The 23,744-nt window shown below is 54.8% G+C and overlaps 1 protein-coding gene across 4 annotated transcripts in view; it reads left to right on the forward strand.

The window, feature by feature from the left end:
• The window catches only part of LOC140208192 (NACHT, LRR and PYD domains-containing protein 3-like), a 70,719-nt gene extending 49,264 nt beyond the window's left edge, over positions 1-21,455 (forward strand). For all 4 annotated transcript variants that reach the window (XM_072276691.1, XM_072276693.1, XM_072276692.1 and 1 more), the window contains exons 7-10: positions 17,801-19,568; positions 20,016-20,102; positions 20,258-20,425; positions 20,572-21,455. In XM_072276691.1, the coding sequence (XP_072132792.1) occupies positions 17,801-19,568; positions 20,016-20,102; positions 20,258-20,425; positions 20,572-20,659 (2,111 nt within the window). In that variant the 3' untranslated portion in view covers positions 20,660-21,455. The remainder of the gene's footprint in view (positions 1-17,800; positions 19,569-20,015; positions 20,103-20,257; positions 20,426-20,571) is intronic.
• Positions 21,456-23,744: the final 2,289 nt, after the last annotated feature.

Below are 23,744 nucleotides of genomic sequence, written 5' to 3' on the forward strand. Positions count from 1 at the left end.
ACAGCCCTGACAGGGTCGGGACACGCTGTGAGACCGTACGCACCCTGGATAGGGTCCTGACACACTGTGAGACCCGAGACACCCCAAAAGGGTCCTGACACACTGTGAGACCCCACACACCCCTGACAGGTTTATGACACAGTGTGAGACTCCACACACACCAGACAGGGTCCTGACACACTGTAAGACCCCACACACCCCTGACAGGGACGTGACGTACTGTGAGACGCCACACACTCCTGACAGCGTCCTGGCACACATTGCGATCCCACACACATCTGAGAGTGTTCTGACACACAGTGAGACCCCACACACCCACGACCAGATCCTGAAACACTGTGAAACCCCACAAACCACTCACGGTGTCCTGACATGCATTAAGATCCCACACACACCTGAGAGAGTCCAGACACACCGTGAGACCTAACACACCACTGACAGTGACCTGACCCACTGTGGACACCACACACACCTGACACGGTCCTGACACACATTGCGATCCCACACAACCCTAGCAGGGTCCTGACGGACTGTGAGACCCCACACACTCTGGATAGGTTCCTGACACACTGTGAGACCCCAAACAACCCAGGCAGGGTTCTGACACACTGTGAGACCCCACAGGCCCCTAACAGGGACCTGTCACACTGTGAGACCCCACAAACCACTGACAGGGTCCTGACATACTGTGACACCACACACACCCCTGATAGGATCGTGACACACCACACGACACCACACACACATGAAAGGGTCCTGACAAACTGTGAGACCCCACACATCCATGGAACGGTCCTGACACACTGTGAGACTGCACACACCCCTGACAGGGCCCTGACACACTGTCAGACCCCACACACCTCTGACGGGGACCTGACACACTGTGAGACCCTACACACCCGTGACAGGGTGCTGACACACAGCGAGACCCTACACACCCCTGACAGGGTCCGGACACACTGTGGGATCCCGCACACTCCTGACATGGTCCTGACACACTGTGAGACCCCACACCCCCCAAAAGGGTCCTTCACATTGTGAGACGGCACACACGCCTGACAGGGTTCAGAAACACTGTGGGACCCCACTCACACCTGAGGGGTCCTGACAGACTGTGAGATGCCACACACCCCTGACAGGGTCCTGACACACAGCGACACCCTACACACACATGACAGGGTCCGGACACTCTGTGGGATCCCACACACTCCTGACATGGTCCTGACACACTGTGAGACCCCACAGGCCCCAAAAGGGTCCTGACACATTGTGAGATGGCACACATGCCTGACAGGGTTCAGAAAAACTGTGGGACCCCACTCACACATGAGGGGTCCTGACACACTGTGAGACGCCACACACACCTGACAGGGTCCAGAGACACTGTGAGACCCCACACACCCCTAACAGGGTCCTGACACCCTGTGAGACCCCACACACTATTGACACGGTCCTGACACACTGTGAAACCCCATATACCTCTGACAAGGTCCTGTCATACTGTGAGACCCCACAAACCACTGACAGGGTCCTGACCCACTGTGAGACCACACACACCTCCGATAGGATCGTGACCCACCACACGACACCACACACATATGAAAGGGTCCTGACACGCTGTGAGACCCCACACACCCCTGGCACGGTCCTGACACACTGTGAGACCTCAAACAACCCTGGCAGGGTCCTGACACACTGTGAGACGCTACACACAACTGACAGGGTCCTGACACACATTGAGATCCCACACACACTTAGGAGTCTCCTGACACACTGTGAGACCGCCCCCCCCACCCCCGACAGGGTCCTCACACACTGTGAGACTCCACACACACCAGACAGGGTCTGGACACACTGTGAGACCCCACATACCCTAGATAGGTTCCTGACAGACTGTGAGAATAGACACACCCCTGAGAGGGTTCTGACACACTGTGAGACCCCACAGGCCCCAAAAGAGTCCTGACACACTGTAAGACCCCACACACACCTGACAGGGACTTGACACACTGTGAGACGCCACACACTCCTGACAGCGTCCTGACACACAATGCGATCCGACACACATCTGAGAGTGTTCTGACACACAGTGAGGCCCCACACACCCACGACCAGATTCTGACACACAATGAAACCCCACAAACCACTCACGGTGTCCTGACACACTGTGAAACCCCACACAACCCTGGCAGGGTCCTGACCCACTGTAAGACCCCACACACACCTGACAGGGACTTGACACACTGTGAGACGCCACACACTCCTGACAGCGTCCTGACACACAATGCGATCCGACACACATCTGAGAGTGTTCTGACACACAGTGAGGCCCCACACACCCACGACCAGATTCTGACACACAATGAAACCCCACAAACCACTCACGGTGTCCTGACACACTGTGAAACCCCACACAACCCTGGCAGGGTCCTGACCCACTGTAGACGCCACACACACCTGACAGGGTCCTGACACACACTGCGATCCCACATACCCCTGGCAGGGTCCTGACGCACTATGAGACCCCATACACCCCTGACAGGGTCCTGACACACTGTGAGACCCCACACACCTCAAAAGGTTCCTGACACATTGTGAGACACCACACACCCAGGATAGGGTCCTGACAGACTATGAGATCCGACACACCCCTGAGAGGGTCCAAACATACTGTGAGACCCCACAGGCCCCAAAAGGGTCCTGACACATTGTGAGACAGCACACATGCCTGACAGGGTTGAGAAACACTGTGGGACCCAACACACCCCAGAGGGGTCCTGACACATTGTGGACGCCACACACACCTGACAGGGTCCTGACGCACTGTGAGACGCCACACATCCCTGACAGGGACATGACGCACTGTGAGACCCCAGACATCCCTGGCACGGTCCTGACACATTGTGAGACCACACACACAACTGACAGACAGGTTCCTGACACACTGTGAGACCCACACACCCTGGATATGGTCCTGACAGACTGTGAGATCCAACACACTCCTGAGAGGGTCCTGACACTCTGTGAGATCCCACGTACCCCTGACAGGGCCCCGACACATTGTCAGACCCCACACACCTCTGACGGGGACCTGACACACTGTGAGATTCCACGCACCCCTCACAGTGTCCGGACACACTGTGGGACCCCACACACTCCTGACATGGTCCTGACACACTGTGAGACCCCACAGGCCCCAAAAGGGTCCTGACACATTGTGAGACGGCACACACGCCTGACAGGGTTCAGAAACACTGTGGGACCCCACTCACCCCAGAGGGGTCCTGACACACTGTGAGACACCACACACCCCAAAAGGGTCCTGACACACTGTGAGACCCCACAGGCCCCAAAAAGGTCCTGACACACTGTGAGACCGCACACACCCCTGACAGGGTTCAGAAACGCTGTGAGACCCCCCACACCCCAGAAGGGACATGACGCACTGTCAGACGCCACACACCCCTGACAGGGACATGACGCACTGTGAGACGCCACATAACCCTGACAGGGTCCTGACACACATTGTGATCCCACACACATCAGTGTCCAGACAACCAGTGAGACCCCACACACCCCGGCACAGCTCCTGACACACTGTGAGACCCCTCCCACCCCTGACAGGCTCCTGAAAACTGTGAGACCCCACACCACCCTGACACAGTCCTGACACACTGTGAGACCACACACACCCCTGACAGGCTCCTGAAAACTGTGAGACCCCACACAACCCTGACACAGTCCTGACACACTGTGAGACCACACACACCCCTCACAGGATCGTGACACACTACGCGACACCACACACACATGAAAGAGTCCGGACACACTGTGAGACCCCACACACCCCTGGCACGGTCCTGACACACTGTGAGACCCTACACACCCCTGACAGGGTGCTGATACACAGCGAGACCCTACACACCCCTGACAGGGTCCGGACACACTGTGAGACCCCACACACTCCTGACATGGTCCTGACAAACTGTGAGACCCCACATACCCCGGACAGGGTCCTATAGAAAATAGACAAGAGACATTAGATGCAGGAGTAGGCCATTCGACCCTTCGAGCCTGAACCGCCATTCACTGTGATCATGGCTGATCATCCACAATCAGAATCCAGTTCCTGCCTTATCACGTAACCTTTGATTCCACTATCTTTAAGAGCTCTATCCATCTCTTTCTAAAAAACATCCAGAGACTTGGCCCCCACTGCCTTCTGGGGCAGAGCATTCAATATATCCGCCACTCTCTGAGTGAAAAAGTTTTTCCTCAACTCCATTCTAAATGGCCTACCCCTTATTCTTAAACTGTGGCCTTTGGTTCCGGACTCACCCATCAGCGGGAACATGCTTCCTGCCTCCAGCATGTTCAATCCCTTAATAATCTTATATGTTTCAATAAGATCCCCTCTCAGGCTTCTAAATTCCAGAGTATACAAGCCCAGTCGCTCCAATCTTTCGACATATGACAGTCCCGCCATCCCGGGAGTTAACCTTGTGAACCTACGCTGCACTCCCTCAATAGCAAGAATGTCCTTCCTCAAATTTGGAGACCAAAACTGCACACAGTACTCCAGGTGTGGTCTCACCAGGGCCCTGTACAGCTGCAGAAGGACTTCTTTGCTCTAATACTCAATTCCCCTTGTTATGAAGGCCAGCATGCCATTAGCTTTCTTCACTGCCTGCTGTACTTGCATGCTTACTTTCACACTGATGACACTCTGTGAGACCCCACACACCCCTTACAGGACCCTGATACACTGTGAGACCCCACACACCCCTGACAGGACCCTGACACACTGTGAGACCCCACACACCCCTGACAGGGACCTGACGCACTGTGAGACCCGACACACCCCTGACAGGGTCCTGACCCACTGTGAGACCACACACACACCTGACAGCCAAGTTCCTGACACACTGTGAGACCCACACACCCTGGACAGGGTCCTGACAGACTGTGAGATCCGACACAGCCCTGAGAGGGCCCTGACACACTGTGAGACCCCACACACCCCTGACAGGGACATGACGCACTGTGAGACGCCACAAACCCCTGACAGGGTCCTGACACACATTGCGATCCCACACCCATCTGTGTCCAGACAACCAGTGAGACCCCACACACACCTGGCAGGGTCCAGGCACACTGTGAGACCCCACACAACCCAGGCAGGGTCCTGACACATTGTGAGACCCCACAAACCCCTGCCCGGCTCCTGACACACTGTGAGACCCCACACACCCCTGACAAGGTCCTGTCACACTGTGAGACCCCACAAACCACTGACAGGGTCCTGACACACTGTGAGACCACACAGACCCCTGACAGTATCGTGACACACCGCACGACACCACACACACATCAAAGGGTCCTGATACACTGTGAGACCACACACACCCCTGGCACGGTCCTGACACACTGTGAGGCCCCACAAACCACTGACAGGGTCCTGACACACTGTGAGACCCCACACACCCCTGACAAGGTCCTGTCACACTGTGAGACCCCACAAACCACTGACAGGGTCCTGTCACACTGTGAGACCCCACAAACCACTGACAGGGTCCTGACACACTGTGAGACCACACAGACCCCTGACAGTATCGTGACACACCGCACGACACCACACACACATCAAAGGGTCCTGATACACTGTGAGACCACACACACCCCTGGCACGGTCCTGACACACTGTGAGGCCCCACAAACCACTGACAGGGTCCTGACACACTGTGAGACCACACACACCCCTGACAGCGACCTGACACACTGTGAGACGCCACAGACAACTGACAGGGTCCTGACACGCTGTGAGACGCCACGCACCCCTGACAAAGCCCTGACACATTGTCAGACGCCACACACCTCTGACGGGGACCTGACACACAGCGAGACCCTACACACCCCTGACAGGGACCTGACACAGTGTGAGACCCAAACAAACCCTTGACAGGTACCTGACACACTGTGAGACCCCACACATCCCTGACAGGGTCCTGACACACATTGCGATCCCACACACCTGTAACAGGACACTGACACACTGTGATACCCCACACACCCCTAACAGGACCCTGACACACTATGAGACCCCACACACCCCTGACAGGGACCTGACACACTGTGAGACCCCACATACCCCTGACAGGGTCCTAACACACTGTGAGACCCCACACACCCCTGACAGGGTCCTGACACACTGTGCGACCCCACGCACCCTTGACAGGGCCCTGACACATTGTCAGACCCCACACACCTCTGACGGGGACCTGACACACTGTGAGACCCTACACACCCCTGACAGGGTGCTGATACACAGCGAGACCCTACACACCCCTGACAGGGTCCGGACACACTGTGAGACCCCACACACTCCTGACATGGTCCTGACAAACTGTGAGACCCCACATACCCCGGACAGGGTCCTATAGAAAATAGACAAGAGACATTAGATGCAGGAGTAGGCCATTCGACCCTTCGAGCCTGAACCGCCATTCACTGTGATCATGGCTGATCATCCACAATCAGAATCCAGTTCCTGCCTTATCACGTAACCTTTGATTCCACTATCTTTAAGAGCTCTATCCATCTCTTTCTAAAAAACATCCAGAGACTTGGCCTCCACTGCCTTCTGGGGCAGAGCATTCAATATATCCGCCACTCTCTGAGTGAAAAAGTTTTTCCTCAACTCCATTCTAAATGGCCTACCCCTTATTCTTAAACTGTGGCCTTTGGTTCCGGACTCACCCATCAGCGGGAACATGCTTCCTGCCTCCAGCATGTTCAATCCCTTAATAATCTTATATGTTTCAATAAGATCCCCTCTCAGGCTTCTAAATTCCAGAGTATACAGGCCCAGTCGCTCCAATCTTTCGACATATGACAGTCCCGCCATCCCGGGAATTAACCTTGTGAACCTACGCTGCACTCCCTCAATAGCAAGAATGTCCTTCCTCAAATTTGGAGACCAAAACTGCACACAGTACTCCAGGTGTGGTCTCACCAGGGCCCTGTACAGCTGCAGAAGGACTTCTTTGCTCTAATACTCAATTCCCCTTGTTATGAAGGCCAGCATGCCATTAGCTTTCTTCACTGCCTGCTGTACTTGCATGCTTACTTTCACACTGATGACACTCTGTGAGACCCCACACACCCCTTACAGGACCCTGATACACTGTGAGACCCCACACACCCCTGACAGGACCCTGACACACTGTGAGACCCCACACACCCCTGACAGGGACCTGACACACTGTGAGACCCCACACACCCCTGACAGGGTCCTGACACACTGTGAGACCCCACACACCCCTGACAGGGTCCTGACACACTGTGAGACCCCACACACCCCTGACAGGATCCTGACACACTGTGAGACCCCACATACCCCTGACAGGGTCCTAACACACTGTGAGACCCCACACACCCCTGACAGGGTCCAAGCACTCTGTGAGATCCCCACACCCTTGAAAGGATCTTGACACACGGTGAGACCTGACATACCCCTGACAGTGTCGTGACACACTGTGAGACCCCAAACACACCCGACAGGTTCCTGACAAACTGTGAGACCCCACACACCCGTGACAGGGTCCTGACACACTGTGAGACCCCACACACCCCTGACAGGGTCAGGACAAGCTGTGACGCCCCACACACACCTGACAGGACACTGACACACTGTGAGACTCCACACACACCTGACAGGACACTGACACACTGTGAGACCTCACACACACCTGACAGGACACTGACACACTGTGAGACCCCAGACACCCCTGACAGGGTACAGAAACACTGTGAGACCCCAAACACCCTGACAGGGTCCTGACAAACTGTGATACACACACACCGCTCACAGGGTCCTGGCACACTGTGAGACTCCACACACCCCTGACAATGCCCTGTCACATTGTCAGACCCCACACACTACTGACAGGGTTCTGACACACTGTGAGACCCCCCACACAACTGACAGGGTCCTGACACACATTGCGATCCCACACACACCTGGCAGGGTCCTGATACAAATTGCGATCCCACACAACCCTAGCAGGTTCCTGACGCACTCTGAGACCCCACACACCCTGGATAGGGTCCTGACACACTACGAGACCACACACACCCCTGACAGGGTCCAGACACACTTTGCGATCCCACACACATCTGACAGGGTTCTGACACACTGTGAGACGCCACACACCCCCGACAGGATCCTGACACACTGTGAGACCTCAAACAACCATGACAGGGTCCTGACACACTGTGAGACTGCACACTCCCCTGACTGGGCCCTGACACACTGTCAGACCCCACACAGCTCTGACGGTGACCTGACACACTGTGAGACCCTACACACACCTGACAGAGTGCTGACACACAGCGAGACCCTACACACCCCTGACAGGGTCTGGACACACTGTGGGATCCCACACACTCCTGACAGGGTCCGGACACACTGTGGGATCCCACACACTCCTGACAGGGTCCGGACACACTGTGGGATCCCACACACTCCTGACATGGTCCTGACACACTGTGAGACCCCACAGGCCCCAAAAGGGTCCTGACACACTGTGAGACGCCACACACCCCAAAAGGATCCTGACACATTGTGAGACCCCACACACCCAGGATAGGGTCCTGAGAGACTGTGAGATCCGACACACCCCTGGCAGGGCCCTGATGCACTTTGCGATCCCACACAACCCTGGCAGGGTCCTGACGCACTGTGAGACCCCACAGGCCCCAAAAGGGTCCTGACACACTGTGAGACCCCACACACACCTGGCAGGGTCCAGACACACTGTGAGACCCCAAACAACCCAGGCAGGGTTCTGACACACTGTGAGACCACACACACCCCTGACAGTATCGTGACACACCACACGACACCACACACACATCAAAGGGTCCTGATACACTGTGAGACCCCACACACCCCTGGCACGGTCCTGACACACTGTGAGACCCCACAAATCACTGACAGGGTCCTGACACACTGTGAGACCACACACACCCCTGACAGCGACCTGACACACTGTGAGACGCCACAGACAACTGACAGGGTCCTGACACGCTGTGAGACGCCACGCACCCCTGACAAAGCCCTGACACATTGTCAGACCCCACACACCTCTGACGGGGACCTGACACACAGCGAGACCCTGCACACCCCTGACAGGGACCTGACACAGTGTGAGACCCCACACACCCCTGACAGGGACCTGACACAGTGTGAGACCCAAACAAACCCTTGACAGGTACCTGACACACTGTGAGACCCCACACATCCCCTGACAGGGTCCTGACACACATTGCAATCCCACACACCTGTAACAGGACACTGACACACTGTGATACCCCACACACCCCTAACAGGACCCTGACACACTATGAGACGCCACACACCCCTAACAGGACCCTGACACACTGTGATACCCCACACACCCCTAACAGGACACTGACACACTGAGACCCCACACACCCCTAACAGGACCCTGACACAGTGTGAGACCCCACACACCCCTAACAGGACCCTGACACACTATGAGACGCCACACACCCCTAACAGGACCCTGACACACTGTGATACCCCACACACCCCTAACAGGACACTGACACACTGTGATACCCCACATACCCCTAACAGGACCCTGACACACTGTGAGACGCCACACACCCCTAACAGGACCCTGACACAGTGTGAGACCCAAACAAACCCTTGACAGGTACCTGACACAGTGTGAGACGCCGCACAGCCCTGACAGGGTCGGGACACGCTGTGAGACCGTACACACCCTGGATAGGGTCCTGACACACTGTGAGACCCGACACACCCCAAAAGGGTCCTGACACACTGTGAGACCCCACACACTCTGGATAGGTTCCTGACACACTGTGAGACCCCAAACAACCCAGGCAGGGTCCTGACACACTGTGAGACCCCACACACCCCTGACAGGTTTATGATACAGTGTGAGACTCCACACACACCAGACAGGGTCCTGACACACTGTAAGACCCCACACACCCCTGACAGGGACGTGACGTATTGTGAGACGCCACACACTCCTGACAGCGTCCTGGCACACATTGCGATCCCACACACATCTGAGAGTGTTCTGACACACAGTGAGACCCCACACACCCACGACCAGATCCTGACACACTGTGAAACCCCACAAACCACTCACGGTGTCCTGACATGCATTAAGATCCCACACACACCTGAGAGAGTCCAGACACACCATGAAACCTAACACACCCCTGACAGCGACCTGACCCACTGTGGACGCCACGCACACCTGACAGGGTCCTGACACACATTGCGATCCCACACACGCCTGGCAGAGTCCTGACACAAATTGCGATCCCACACAACCCTAGCAGGGTCCTGACGCACTCTGAGACCCCACACACCCTGGATAGGGTCCTGACACACTACGAGACCGCACACACACCTGACAGGGTCCTGACACACATTGTGACCCCACACACGCCTGGCAGAGTCCTGACACAAATTGCGATCCCACACAACCCTAGCAGGGTCCTGACGCACTGTGAGACCCCACACACCCTGGATAGGGTCCTGACACACTACGAGACCGCACACACACCTGACAGGGTCCTGACACATATTGCAATCCCACATACCCCTGGCAGGGTCCTGACGCACTGTGAGACCCCACACACTCTGGATAGGTTCCTGACACACTGTGAGACCCCAAACAACCCAGGCAGGGTTCTGACACACTGTGAGACCCCACAGGCCCCTAACAGGGACCTGTCACACTGTGAGACCCCACAAACCACTGACAGGGTCCTGACACACTGTGAGGCCCCACACACCCCTGATAGGATCGTGACACACCACACGACACCACACACACATGAAAGGGTTCTGACACACTGTGAGACCCCACACACCCCTGGAATGGTCCTGACACACTGTGAGACTGCACACACCCCTGACAGGGCCCTGACACACTGTCAGACCCCACACACCTCTGACGGTGACCTGACACACTGTGAGACCCTACACACCCCTGACAGGGTGCTGACACACAGCGAGACCCTACACACCCCTGACAGGGCCCTGACACACTGTGAGACCCCACACACCCCTGACAGGGTCCGGACACACTGTGGGATCCCGCACACTCCTGACATGGTCCTGACACACTGTGAGACCCCAAAGGCCCCAAAAGGGTCCTGACACATTGTGAAACGGCACACACGCCTGACAGGGTTCAGAAACACTGTGGGACCCCACTCACCCCTGAGGGGTCCTGACACACTGTGAGACCCTACACTCCCCTGACAGGGCCCTGACGCATTGTGAGACCCCACATACCCTAGATAGGTTCCTGACAGACTGTGAGAATAGACACACCCCTGAGAGGGTTCTGACACACTGTGAGACCCCACAGGCCCCAAAAGGGTCCTGACACATTGTGAGACAGCACACATGCCTGACAGGGTTGAGAAACACTGTGGGACCCAACACACCCCAGAGGGGTCCTGACACATTGTGGACGCCACACACACCTGACAGGGTCCTGACGCACTGTGAGACGCCACACATCCCTGACAGGGACATGACGCACTGTGAGACCCCACACATTCCTGGCACGGTCCTGACACACTGTGAGACCACACACACAACTGACAGACAGGTTCCTGACACACTGTGAGACCCCACACACCCTGGATAGGGTCCTGACACACTGTGAGACCGCACACACCCCTCACAGGTTCCTGACACACTGTGAGACACCACACACCCCTGACAGGGACCTGACACACTGTGAGACCCCACACACCACTGACAGGATCGTGACACACTGTGAGACCGCACACACCACTGACAGGGACCTGACACAGTGTGAGACGCCGCACACACCTGACAGAGTCGGGACACACTGTGAGACCCCACACACCCTGGATAGGGTCCTGACACACTGTGAGACCGCACACACCCCTCACAGGTTCCTGACACACTGTGAGACACCACACACCCCTGACAGGGACCTGACACACTGTGAGACCCCACACACCCTGGATAGGGTCCTGACACACTGTGAGACCGCACACACCCCTCACAGGTTCCTGACACACTGTGAGACCCCACACACCCGACAGGGACCTGACACACTGTGAGACACCACACACCCCTGGCAGCGACCTGACGCACTATGAAACGCCACACACCCCTGACAGGGTCCAGACACACATTGCGATCCCACATACATCTGAGAGGGTTCTGACACACTGTGAGACCCCCCGCAACAGCGTCCTGACCCACTGTGAGACCACCCACACCCACAACCAGATCCTGACACACTGTGAAACCCCACGAACCACGCACAGTATCCAGACACACAGTGAAACCCCACACAACCCTGCCAGGGGCCTGTCACAGTGTGAGACCCCACACACCACTGACAGGGCCCTGACACCCTGTGAGACCCCACACACTCCTGGCAGGGACCTGGCAAACTGTGAGACACCACACACCCCTGACAAATTCCTGACACACTACGAGACCCCACACACCCCTGACAGCAACCTGACACATTGTGAGATGCCACACACACGTGAGAGGGTCCTGACACAGATTGAGATCCCACACACATCTGAGAGGCTCCTGACACACTGTGAGACCACCCCTGACAGTTATCTGACAGACTGTGAGACCCCACACACCCCTGACAGGGTCCTGACACACTGTGAGACCCCACACACCCCTGACAGGGTCCTGACAAACTGTGAGACCCCAGACACTATTGACACAGTCCAGACACACTGTGAGACCCCACACACACCTGACAGGGTGCTGACACACAGTGCGATCCCACACACATCTGAGAGGGTTCAGACACACTGTGAGACCCCACAAACCACTCACAGTGTTCTGACACACTGTGAAACACCACACAACCCTGGCAGGGTCCTGACACACTGTGCGACCCCACACACCCCTGACAGGATCCTGACACACTGTGAGACCCCACACACCCCTGGCAGGGTCCTGACACACTGTGCGACCCCACACACCCCTGACAGGATCCTGACACACTGTGAGACCCCACACACCCCTGGCAGGGTCCTGACACACTGTGAGACCCCACACACCCCTGACAGGGTCCTGACATACTGTGAAACCCCACACACCCCTGGCACTGTCCAGTCAAACTGTAAAACCCCACACCCCCATGACAGCGTCCTGTCACACTGTGAGACTGCACACACCCCTGACAGGCTCAGGAAATGCTGTGAGATGCCACACACGCCTGAGAGGGCCCTGACACACTGTGAGACCTCACACAACCCGACAGGGCCCTGACACACTGTGAGACCTCACACAACCCGACAGGGTCCTGACACAGTGTGAGACCCCACACACTCTGACAGGGACCTGACACATTGTGAGATGCCACACACCCCTGACAGGGTCCTGACACACATTGATATCCCACACACTATTCACACGGTCCTGACACTCTGTGAGACCCCACACACACCTGAAAAGGTCCTGACACACTGTCACACCCCACACACCACTGACAGGGACCTGACACACTTTAAGACCACACACACAACTGACAGACAGGGTCCTGACACAGTGTGAGACCCCACACACCCCTAACAGGGTCCTAACACTCTGTGAGACCCCACACACTATTGACACGTTCCTGACACACTGTGAGACCACACACACCCCTGACAGGGACCTGACGCACTGTGAGACTCCACACTCACCTCTCAGGGTCCTGACAGACTGTGAGACCACACACACCCTGGATAGCGTCCTGACAGACTGTGAGATGCCACACACCCCTGACAGGGTCCTGACACACATTGCGATCCCACACACATCTGAGAGGGTTCTGACACAGTATGAGACCCCACAAACCACTCACAGTGTCCTGACACACTGTGAAACCCCACATAACCCTGACAGGGTCCTGGAACACTGTGAGTCCTAACACATCCCCGAGAGGGTGATGACACACTGTGAGTCCTAACACACCCCTAACAAGATCCTGATGCACTGTGAGACACCACACACCCCTGACAGTGTCCTGACACACTGTGAAACCCCACATAACCCTGACAGGGTCCTGGCACACTGTGAGTCCTAACACACCCCCGAGAGGGTGATGACACACTGTGAGACCCCAGACACCCCTAACAAGATCCTGATGCACTGTGAGACGCCACACGCATGACAGGGTCCGGACACACATTGAGATCCCACACACATCTGAGACAGTCATGATACACTGTGAGACCGCCCCACCCTCCCCGACAGTGTCCAGACAAACTGTGAGACCTCACACATCCCTGGCAGGGTCCAGACACACTGTGAGACCTCACACAACCTAGGTAGGGTCCTGACACACTGTAAGACCCCACACACCCCTGAGAGGGTCCTGACACACGGTGCGATCCCACACACCCCTGACAGGGTTCAGAAGCACTGTGAGACCCCACACACCCCAAAAGGATCCTGACACACTGTGAGATTCCCCCCCACCCCCAGAAAAGGGTCCCAACACACTGTGAGACCCCCAAACAAATCACTGGGTCCTGACACACAGTGAAACCCCACAAACCCGTGACAGCGTCCTGACAGACTGTGAGAACCCACACACCCCTGGTATGGTTCAAACACGCTGTGAGACCCCACACACAACTGACAGACAGTGTCCTGTTACACTGTGAGACCCCACACACTCCTGACAGGGACCTGACACACTGTGAGACCCCACACACACCTGAAAGGGCTCCTGACGCACTGTGAGACCCGACACACCCCAAAATGGTCCTGACACACTGTGAGATCCAACACACCCCTGACAGTGACCTGACGCACTGTGAGACGCCACACAGCCCTGACAGGGTCCTGACACACTGTGAGACCCCACACACCCCTGACAGGGTCCTGACATACTGTGAAACCCCACACACCCCTGGCACTGTCCAGTCAAACTGTAAGACCCCACACCCCCATGACAGGGTCCTGTCACACTGTGAGACCGCACACACCCCTGACAGGCTCAGGAAATGCTGTGAGATGCCACACACGCCTGAGAGGGCCCTGACACACTGTGAGACCTCACACAACCCGACAGGGTCCTGACACAGTGTGAGACCCCACACACTCTGACAGGGACCTGACACATTGTGAGACGCCACACACCCCTGACAGGGTCCTGACACACATTGATATCCCACACACTATTCACACGGTCCTGACACTCTGTGAGACCCCACACACACCTGAAAAGGTCCTGACACACTGTCACACCCCACACACCACTGACAGGGACCTGACACACTTTAAGACCACACACACAACTGACAGACAGGGTCCTGACACAGTGTGAGACCCCACACACCCCTAACAGGGTCCTAACACTCTGTGAGACCCCACACACTATTGACACGTTCCTGACACACTGTGAGACCCCACACACCCCTGACAGGGACCTGACGCACTGTGAGACTCCACACTCACCTCTCAGGGTCCTGACAGACTGTGAGACCACACACACCCTGGATAGCGTCCTGACAGACTGTGAGATGCCACACACCCCTGACAGGGTCCTGACACACATTGCGATCCCACACACATCTGAGAGGGTTCTGACACAGTATGAGACCCCACAAACCACTCACAGTGTCCTGACACACTGTGAAACCCCACATAACCCTGACAGGGTCCTGGCACACTGTGAGTCCTAACACATCCCCGAGAGGGTGATGACACACTGTGAGACCCCAGACACCCCTAACAAGATCCTGATGCACTGTGAGACGCCACACACCCCTGACAGGGTTCTGACACACGGTGAGATCCCACACACCCCTGACAGTGTTCAGACACACTGTGAGACACCACACACCCCTGACAGTGTCCTGACACACTGTGAAACCCCACATAACCCTGACAGGGTCCTGGCACACTGTGAGTCCTAACACACCCCCGAGAGGGTGATGACACACTGTGAGACCCCAGACACCCCTAACAAGATCCTGATGCACTGTGAGACGCCACACGCATGACAGGGTCCGGACACACATTGAGATCCCACACACATCTGAGACAGTCATGATACACTGTGAGACCGCCCCACCCTCCCCGACAGTGTCCAGACAAACTGTGAGACCTCACACATCCCTGGCAGGGTCCAGACACACTGTGAGACCTCACACAACCTAGGTAGGGTCCTGACACACTGTAAGACCCCACACACCCCTGAGAGGGTCCTGACACACGGTGCGATCCCACACACCCCTGACAGGGTTCAGAAGCACTGTGAGACCCCACACACCCCAAAAGGATCCTGACACACTGTGAGATTCCCCCCCACCCCCAGAAAAGGGTCCCAACACACTGTGAGACCCCCAAACAAATCACTGGGTCCTGACACACAGTGAAACCCCACAAACCCGTGACAGCGTCCTGACAGACTGTGAGAACCCACACACCCCTGGTATGGTTCAAACACGCTGTGAGACCCCACACACAACTGACAGACAGTGTCCTGTTACACTGTGAGACCCCACACACTCCTGACAGGGACCTGACACACTGTGAGACCCCACACACACCTGAAAGGGCTCCTGACGCACTGTGAGACCCGACACACCCCAAAATGGTCCTGACACACTGTGAGATCCAACACACCCCTGACAGTGACCTGACGCACTGTGAGACGCCACACAGCCCTGACAGGGTCCTGACACACATTGCGATCCCATACACACCTGAGAGGGTTCTGACTCACTGTTAGATCCCCCACAACAGCATCCTGACACACTGTGAGACCCCCCACAACCACCACAAGATCCTGACACACTGTGAAACCGCACAAACCACTCACAGTACCCTGACACACAGTGAAACCCCACACACCCCTGACAGGGACCTGACACACTGTGAGACCCCACACACCCGTGACAGGGTTCAGAAACACTGTGAGACCCCACACACCCCAGAGGGGTCCTGACACACTGTGAGACCACACACCCCTGACAAGGGCCTGACACACTGCGAGACCCCACACAACCCTGGCAGGGTCCTGACACACTGTGAGACCCCACACACCCCTGACAGGGTCCTGACACACTGTGAGACCCCACACACCCCTGACAGGGACCTGACACACTGTGAGACCCCACACAACCCTGGCAGGGTCCTGACACACTCTGAGACCCCCCACCCCCGGAAAAGGGTCCTGACACACTGTGAAACCCCGCAAACCAGTAACAGGGTCCTGACACACTGCAAAACCCCAGAAACCCGTGACAGCGTCCTGACAGACTGTGAGACCCCACACACCCCTGACAGGGTCCTGACACACTGTGAGACCGCACACACCCCTGATAGTGTCCCGACGCACGGTGAAACACTGACACATTGTGGGTCCTGACACACTATGATCCCTCAAACAACCCTGAGAGGGTCCTGACACACTCTGAGACCCCACACACCCCTGACAGGCTCTTGACACACTGTGCAACCCCACACACCCCTAACAGTGTCCTGACACACTGTAAGACCCCACACACCCCTGAGAGGGACCTGACACACTGTGAGACCCCACACACCCCTGAGAGGGACCTGACACACTGTGAGACCCCACAGGCCCCAAAAGGTTCCTGACACACTGTGAGACCCCAATTAATGCAATAGCTTTGTGCTAACTCTTGTGTATTTAAATACTGAGTTCTGAGTTGAGGCATCTAACAGTTTGTTCACTGTCTGTTCCCATGGAAGATGTTCAGCAGAAACACAAGGAGACTCTGCGGGCACAAACTGAAACACTGAGAGTGAACACGATCCTGATGAGGGAGAAGGTGAAGGTTTTCCAGCTGGTTGATCGATACGCTGAGCTCACGGTCATTTCTACTGTTCGAGATCGGAGACTGGTGGAACATGAGCTGCTGGCAAGAGGCAGAGACCACGAGGAGTGGAGAGAGGAACATCTCCGCGGAGAGCTGGAAAAAATCCCGATTGCTCATCTGTTTCAGAAAAGTCACTCACATAGTTTTCGGAACAAAATGAAAAGATTCTTCACACGATCAACTTCGGGACGTTCGGCAGCAGTAGCCGGAGTCCCGGGGATCGGGAAAACAACAATGGTACAGAAGATTGTTTATGACTGGGCCACAGGGAAACTATACCAACAATTCCATTTTGTCTTCTGTTTCAAATTCCGAGATTTAAACTCCATTAACTGCAGAATAAACCTGAGGGAACTGATTCTGGAGCAATATCCTTACTTTGGGAATTTACTGAGAAAGGTCTGGCGGAACCCAGAGGGATTGCTGTTTATTTTCGATGGTTTGGATGAATTCAAACACAGAATCGATTTTGCTGACAGTCGGAGAGACAGAGAACCCAAGCACCAGTGCCCAGATCCCGAGTGGTGGTGTGAAGTGTCTGACATTGTGTACAGTTTAATCCAGGGCAAGCTGCTCCCAGGGTGTTCAGTGCTGGTGACGACCCGCCCCACTGCGTTACATTTACTGGAAAAGGCGAAGATCAGTATCTGGGCTGAAATCCTGGGATTTGTTGGTGAGGAACGGAAGCAATATTTCATCAGGCATTTTGAAGATCAGACAGTGGCAGCAGCTGTTTTCAAACACGTGGAGGAGAACGAGATCCTGTACACCATGAGCTACAACCCCTCCTGCTGCTGGATCCTCGCTCTGGCACTGGGCCCCTTCTTCACACAAAGAGTCAGGGACCCACAGCGAGTTCCCAAGACCATCACCCAACTGTATTCCTACTATATTTACAACATCCTGAAAAACCATGGCCGTGAGATTGAGAACCCCCGTGATGTGTTACTCAGGGTTGGTCAGATGGCCTTCAGAGGAGTGTCCGATAAGAAGATTGTGTTTACAGATGGAGATTTGATCAACTACAATCTGCAGCCTTCCCAGTTCCTGTCCGGGTTCCTGATGGAGCTTTTGGAGAGAGAGGATTCTGCCCGGAGCGTGGTGTACACATTCCCACACCTCACCATCCAAGAGTTTGTAGCTGCAGTCGCACAATTCCTGACGCGACATCCCGAGGATATCCTGAAATTCCTCACTGAAGCCCACAGCATGACAGATGGGCGATTTGAGATATTTCTCCGTTTTGTTGCTGGTCTCTCCAACCCAATGACAGCTCGGGGCCTGGAGGAGTTTCTGGGTCCATTTCCTCATCAAACAACCTGCCGGGTGATTGACTGGGTGAAGGAGGAGGTTAAACGCCAGAGTGGAAACACGGGGAGTGAATCTGGTAAAAGGAGTCTCCTGAACACATTGCACTACCTGTTTGAGTCTCAGAATCGTGGACTGGCTCAGGCCGCACTGGGATCTGTGGAAACACTTTCATTCAGTGGATTGACACTGACCCCGATTGACTGCGCGGTCCTGTCTCATGTCATCGGACTCTGTGATACAATAAAACACCTCAACCTGGAGATCTGCCACATTCAGTGTGAAGGAATCCAGCGGCTGGGACCCGGGCTGCACAAGTGCCAGGAGTTGGGGTAACTTGATTTATCTCTCACTCTGAACTGTGAAACTCTTCCATTGTGTTGTTTCAATGTAAAGGGATTTGGGTAAAAGTGTGATAAATACGATTGTGAAGAATTGTGACAAATGCCATCACCCTTCGTCCTGTGGGATCTCTCTTCCCCATCCACCTGCCTCCTTCATCCCTGCCCCTCCCGACCCTCTCACATCAGGAACACGTTTCTGACCATCGGGGAATGGGACAGAATATGTGGAGTTTACAGGGTCACACCGACAGACTAAACTACTGACATTCGGTGAATACCCTGGAGCTGGGCAGTGAGGGACATTGACAGTGACGGGAACTCCGATCAGTGATTTACTGAAGAGTTTAATGTTTCCTGAAATATCCGAGTGAGAGAAATTCCCTCAGACCCACAGTTTGAATCACTTTGTTCATCAATTTGTCTGTTTGTGTTTAGACTGAGTGATAATAAACTGGGAGATTCAGGAGTGAAACTGGTGTCTGAGGCTCTGAGGAACCCGGAGTGTAAAATACAGAAACTGTGGTAAGTACCAGACTGTGGGAGATTGTGTTTACAGTCACTGGGTGTCTGACACTGAACATTAATGTGATCAGTAATTGTGTTACTGATAAACACTGGGGATTTGTACCGTCTCCTGTCTCTCTGTGTCCTTCACCCTCACTCTCTCTCATCTCCAGGCTGGACAATGTCGGTCTCACAGATTCTGGTGCCGAGGATCTCGTCTCCGCTCTCAGTACAAACCCATCACTGACGGGGCTGGAGCTGGGATTAAACTCGCTCACAGACCGATCTGTCCCCGCTCTCCGCCGCCTCATACTGACCCTCCCGAGTCTGGAGCGGATCCTGTGAGTGTTTGTGTTAATGTTCAATGTGATAAAATATCAGCGGATCCGCGGGTTTTCTGGTGATATTTGTCTGTGAGTGTTGTCCCCTGTTACTGACACTGTTGTGTGATCTGTTTATTTCATCTTTATTCTCCCATCTGTTTCAGGCTGTTTAACAATCGGTTCAGTGAGACCGGGGAGAAGGAACTGAGATCTCTGCAGGAACCCAGACCCGGACTGACCGTGTCCGTGTGAACATCTGAATGTGTGAACATCCCCGCCCGCGGGATGCCGACAGTTTAGCCGATTCCCCGCCCTCCCCTTTAACCCCCCCCCCACTTCCCCTTACCTTTAATGGCCACGCGCCAGGTTTAATTCCCAACCGTTTTTAACGGAACTAGCTTTAGGCTCGCGCTGTGTGTCGTTCGCTGTTCTCCCGTGGTGACGTATTTCGGCCTCCTGTCCAGCGGCGCTGCTTCTGCCGGATGTGCGGGTTCGGGACCCCGGGGAATGACACAGACAGGAAGAGCCCGGGGGCCGGTGCTCAGTCTGGGACACCGGTGTCCCGGGGTGGGATTATCCCGGGAGTACGTAATGCTGGCTGGCCTGCTGCGTTCACGGGCAACTTTTACGTTTCATGCCGGGGAATTACACAGACAGGAAGGGCCCGATGATGGCGGGGTTTTTCTGAGACACCGGCGTGGATAACTTCACTCACATCATCTCTGAACTGATTCCACAACCTACGGACTCACTTTCAAATAATTTACAACTCGTGTCAGTATTATTTAATATTTTATTTGCACAAATTTCCCTTCCTTTGCACGTTGCTTGTTGGTTACTCTTTGTTTTTGTATAGTTTTTCATAAATTCTGCTATATTGATTTATTGTCCTGTAAATGACTGCAATAAAATGAATCTCGGGGTAGTATATGGTGACAAATAAGAACTTTGATAATAAACAACACGCATCAAAGTTGCTGGCGAACGCAGCAGGCCAGGCAGCATCTCTAGGAAGAGGTACAGTCGAGACCCTTCGTCAGGACTAACTGAAGGAAGAGTGAGTAAGAGATTTGAAAGTTGGAGGGGGAGGGGGAGATCCAAAATGATAGGAGAAGACAGGAGGGGGAGGGATGGAGCCAAGAGCTGGACAGGTGATTGACAAAAGGGCATGAGAGGATCATGGGACAGGAGGTCCAGGGAGAAGGAAAAGGGTGAGGAGGGGGAACCCAGAGGATGGGCAAGGGGACAAAAAGGGGAAATAATAAATAAAGTCCCATCACACACTCGTGGGGTCAGACACAGCATGAAACTCCCTCTACACCATCCCATCACACACTCCCGGGGTCAGACACAGCGTGAAGCTCCCACCACACCGTCCCATCACACACTCCCGGGGTCAGACACAGCGTGAATCTCCCACCACACCGTCCCATCACACACTCCCGGGGTCAGACACAGCGTGAAGCTCCCTCCACGCCGTTCCATCACACAATCCCAGTGACTCCCTTGTCCATTCGTCCCCCCCACATCCCTTCCCACCTATCTCCCACCCAGCACTAATCCTTGTAAGCGGAACAAGTGCTACACATGCCCTAACACTTCCTCCCTCACCACCATTCAGGGCCCCAGACAGTCCTTCCAGGTGAGGCGAGACTTCACCTGTGAGTTGGCTGGGGTGATATACTGCGTCCGGTGCTCCCGATGTGGCCTTCTATATATTGGCGAGACCCGACGCAGACTGGGAGACCGCTTTGCTGAACAACTAAGCCCTGTCCACCAGAGAAAGCAGGATCTCCCAGTGGCCACACATTTTAATTCCACGTCCCATTCCCATTCTGACATGTCTTTCCACGGCCTCCTCTACTGTAAAGATGAAGCCACACTCAGATTGGAGGAACAACACCTTATATTCCGTCTGGGTAGCCTCCAACCTGATGGCATGAACATTGACTTCTCTAACTTCAGTTAATGCCCCACCTCTGCTTTGTACCCCATCCCTTATTTATTATTTATTATCATTATTATTTTTCCCCATTTTTTCTCTCCCTTTTTTCTCCCTCTGTCCCTCTCACTATAGTGGGTTCACCTCCCCTTTCTTTTTCCCTAGGCCTCCTGTCCCATGACCCCCCCCCCCTTCTCCAACTCTGTATACCGTTTGCCAATTAACTGTCCAGCTCTTGGCCCCATTCCTCCCCCTCCCCCTCCCACTTTCCAATCTCTGACTATCTCTTCTTTAAATTAGTCCTGACGAAGGGTCTCAACCCGAAACGTCGACTGTACCTCTTCCTAGAGATGCTGCCTGGCCTGCTGTGTTCACCAGAATTTTTGTGTGTGTTCCTTGGTTAATGTGGCCGCCAGGGATGGAGTGAGACACTGACTTACAATGGTCACAGTCGCACACAGAATCTATGGCGAAGGAACATGCGGTGCCCGTGGATACAATCCCGGGATCGAGTGTCTTATTGATTATAATAACAGTATTTTAATTTGTGTTTTATATAGTCTTGGGTATTTCATGTATGTTTTAATTCTAATAATTTTGTCATTGAATAAACTAATGTATATATCTCAGATATTCACACATACACATATACATGTGGGTTTTGGGGAGGAGGGGTGAGGGGTTTGGGAGGAAGAGGAGTGACGGGACGAGGAGTGGACTGATGAGACGGTGACCGTGGCGAAGTCATTGACTCAATAGGGGACGAAAAGGGGAGGCGAAAGTTCCTGTCACAAACTGGTGGTGACGTGGATAAGATAGAGTCGGGGTGAGGAGGAGTGAAACGACAGGAAGGGAGCGGGAGTGATCTGACCAGGAAGGAGGGAAAGTAATGGGACGAGGTGGGAGGGGATCTGATGGGACGGGAAGGGAGGGGAAGTTGCAGGACCAGGAAAGAGGGGTCTGAAAGGAGAGGGTGGGCAGGAACAGGATGGGGCGTGTGGGGGAAGGGTGGGTGATTTCGATCCTTCGCAAATAAGACGGACGGCAAGAAGGAGAGCGCGGACAGGGGAAGTGGGGAGCGAGAGGTCGAGACGCGATCTGGGCTGATGGGACGGAGAGTTGAGTGTCTGAACGGAGGGAGAGGGGAGAGACTCACTCAACGAGAGAGGGAAGGGATCGGGTGAGGGAGCGAAATTTCCCATCGGACAACGTTCACCACCCAGAATGTGTTGGATGGCAGGAGAAAGGACAAGGGACGGAGAGGGGAGGGTGTCAGGAGTGATGGGGTGAGTAGTGGAGAGACTCACAGGGTAACTGAAAGAGAGGGCGATGAGGAGTTGAGATTGAATAAACAGGGAGGGAAGTGAGTGGGAGGTGAGGAAAAGGGTGTGACTA

The sequence above is a fragment of the Mobula birostris genome, chromosome 13, assembly GCF_030028105.1.
Source record: "Mobula birostris isolate sMobBir1 chromosome 13, sMobBir1.hap1, whole genome shotgun sequence".
NCBI lineage: Eukaryota > Metazoa > Chordata > Chondrichthyes > Myliobatiformes > Myliobatidae > Mobula > Mobula birostris.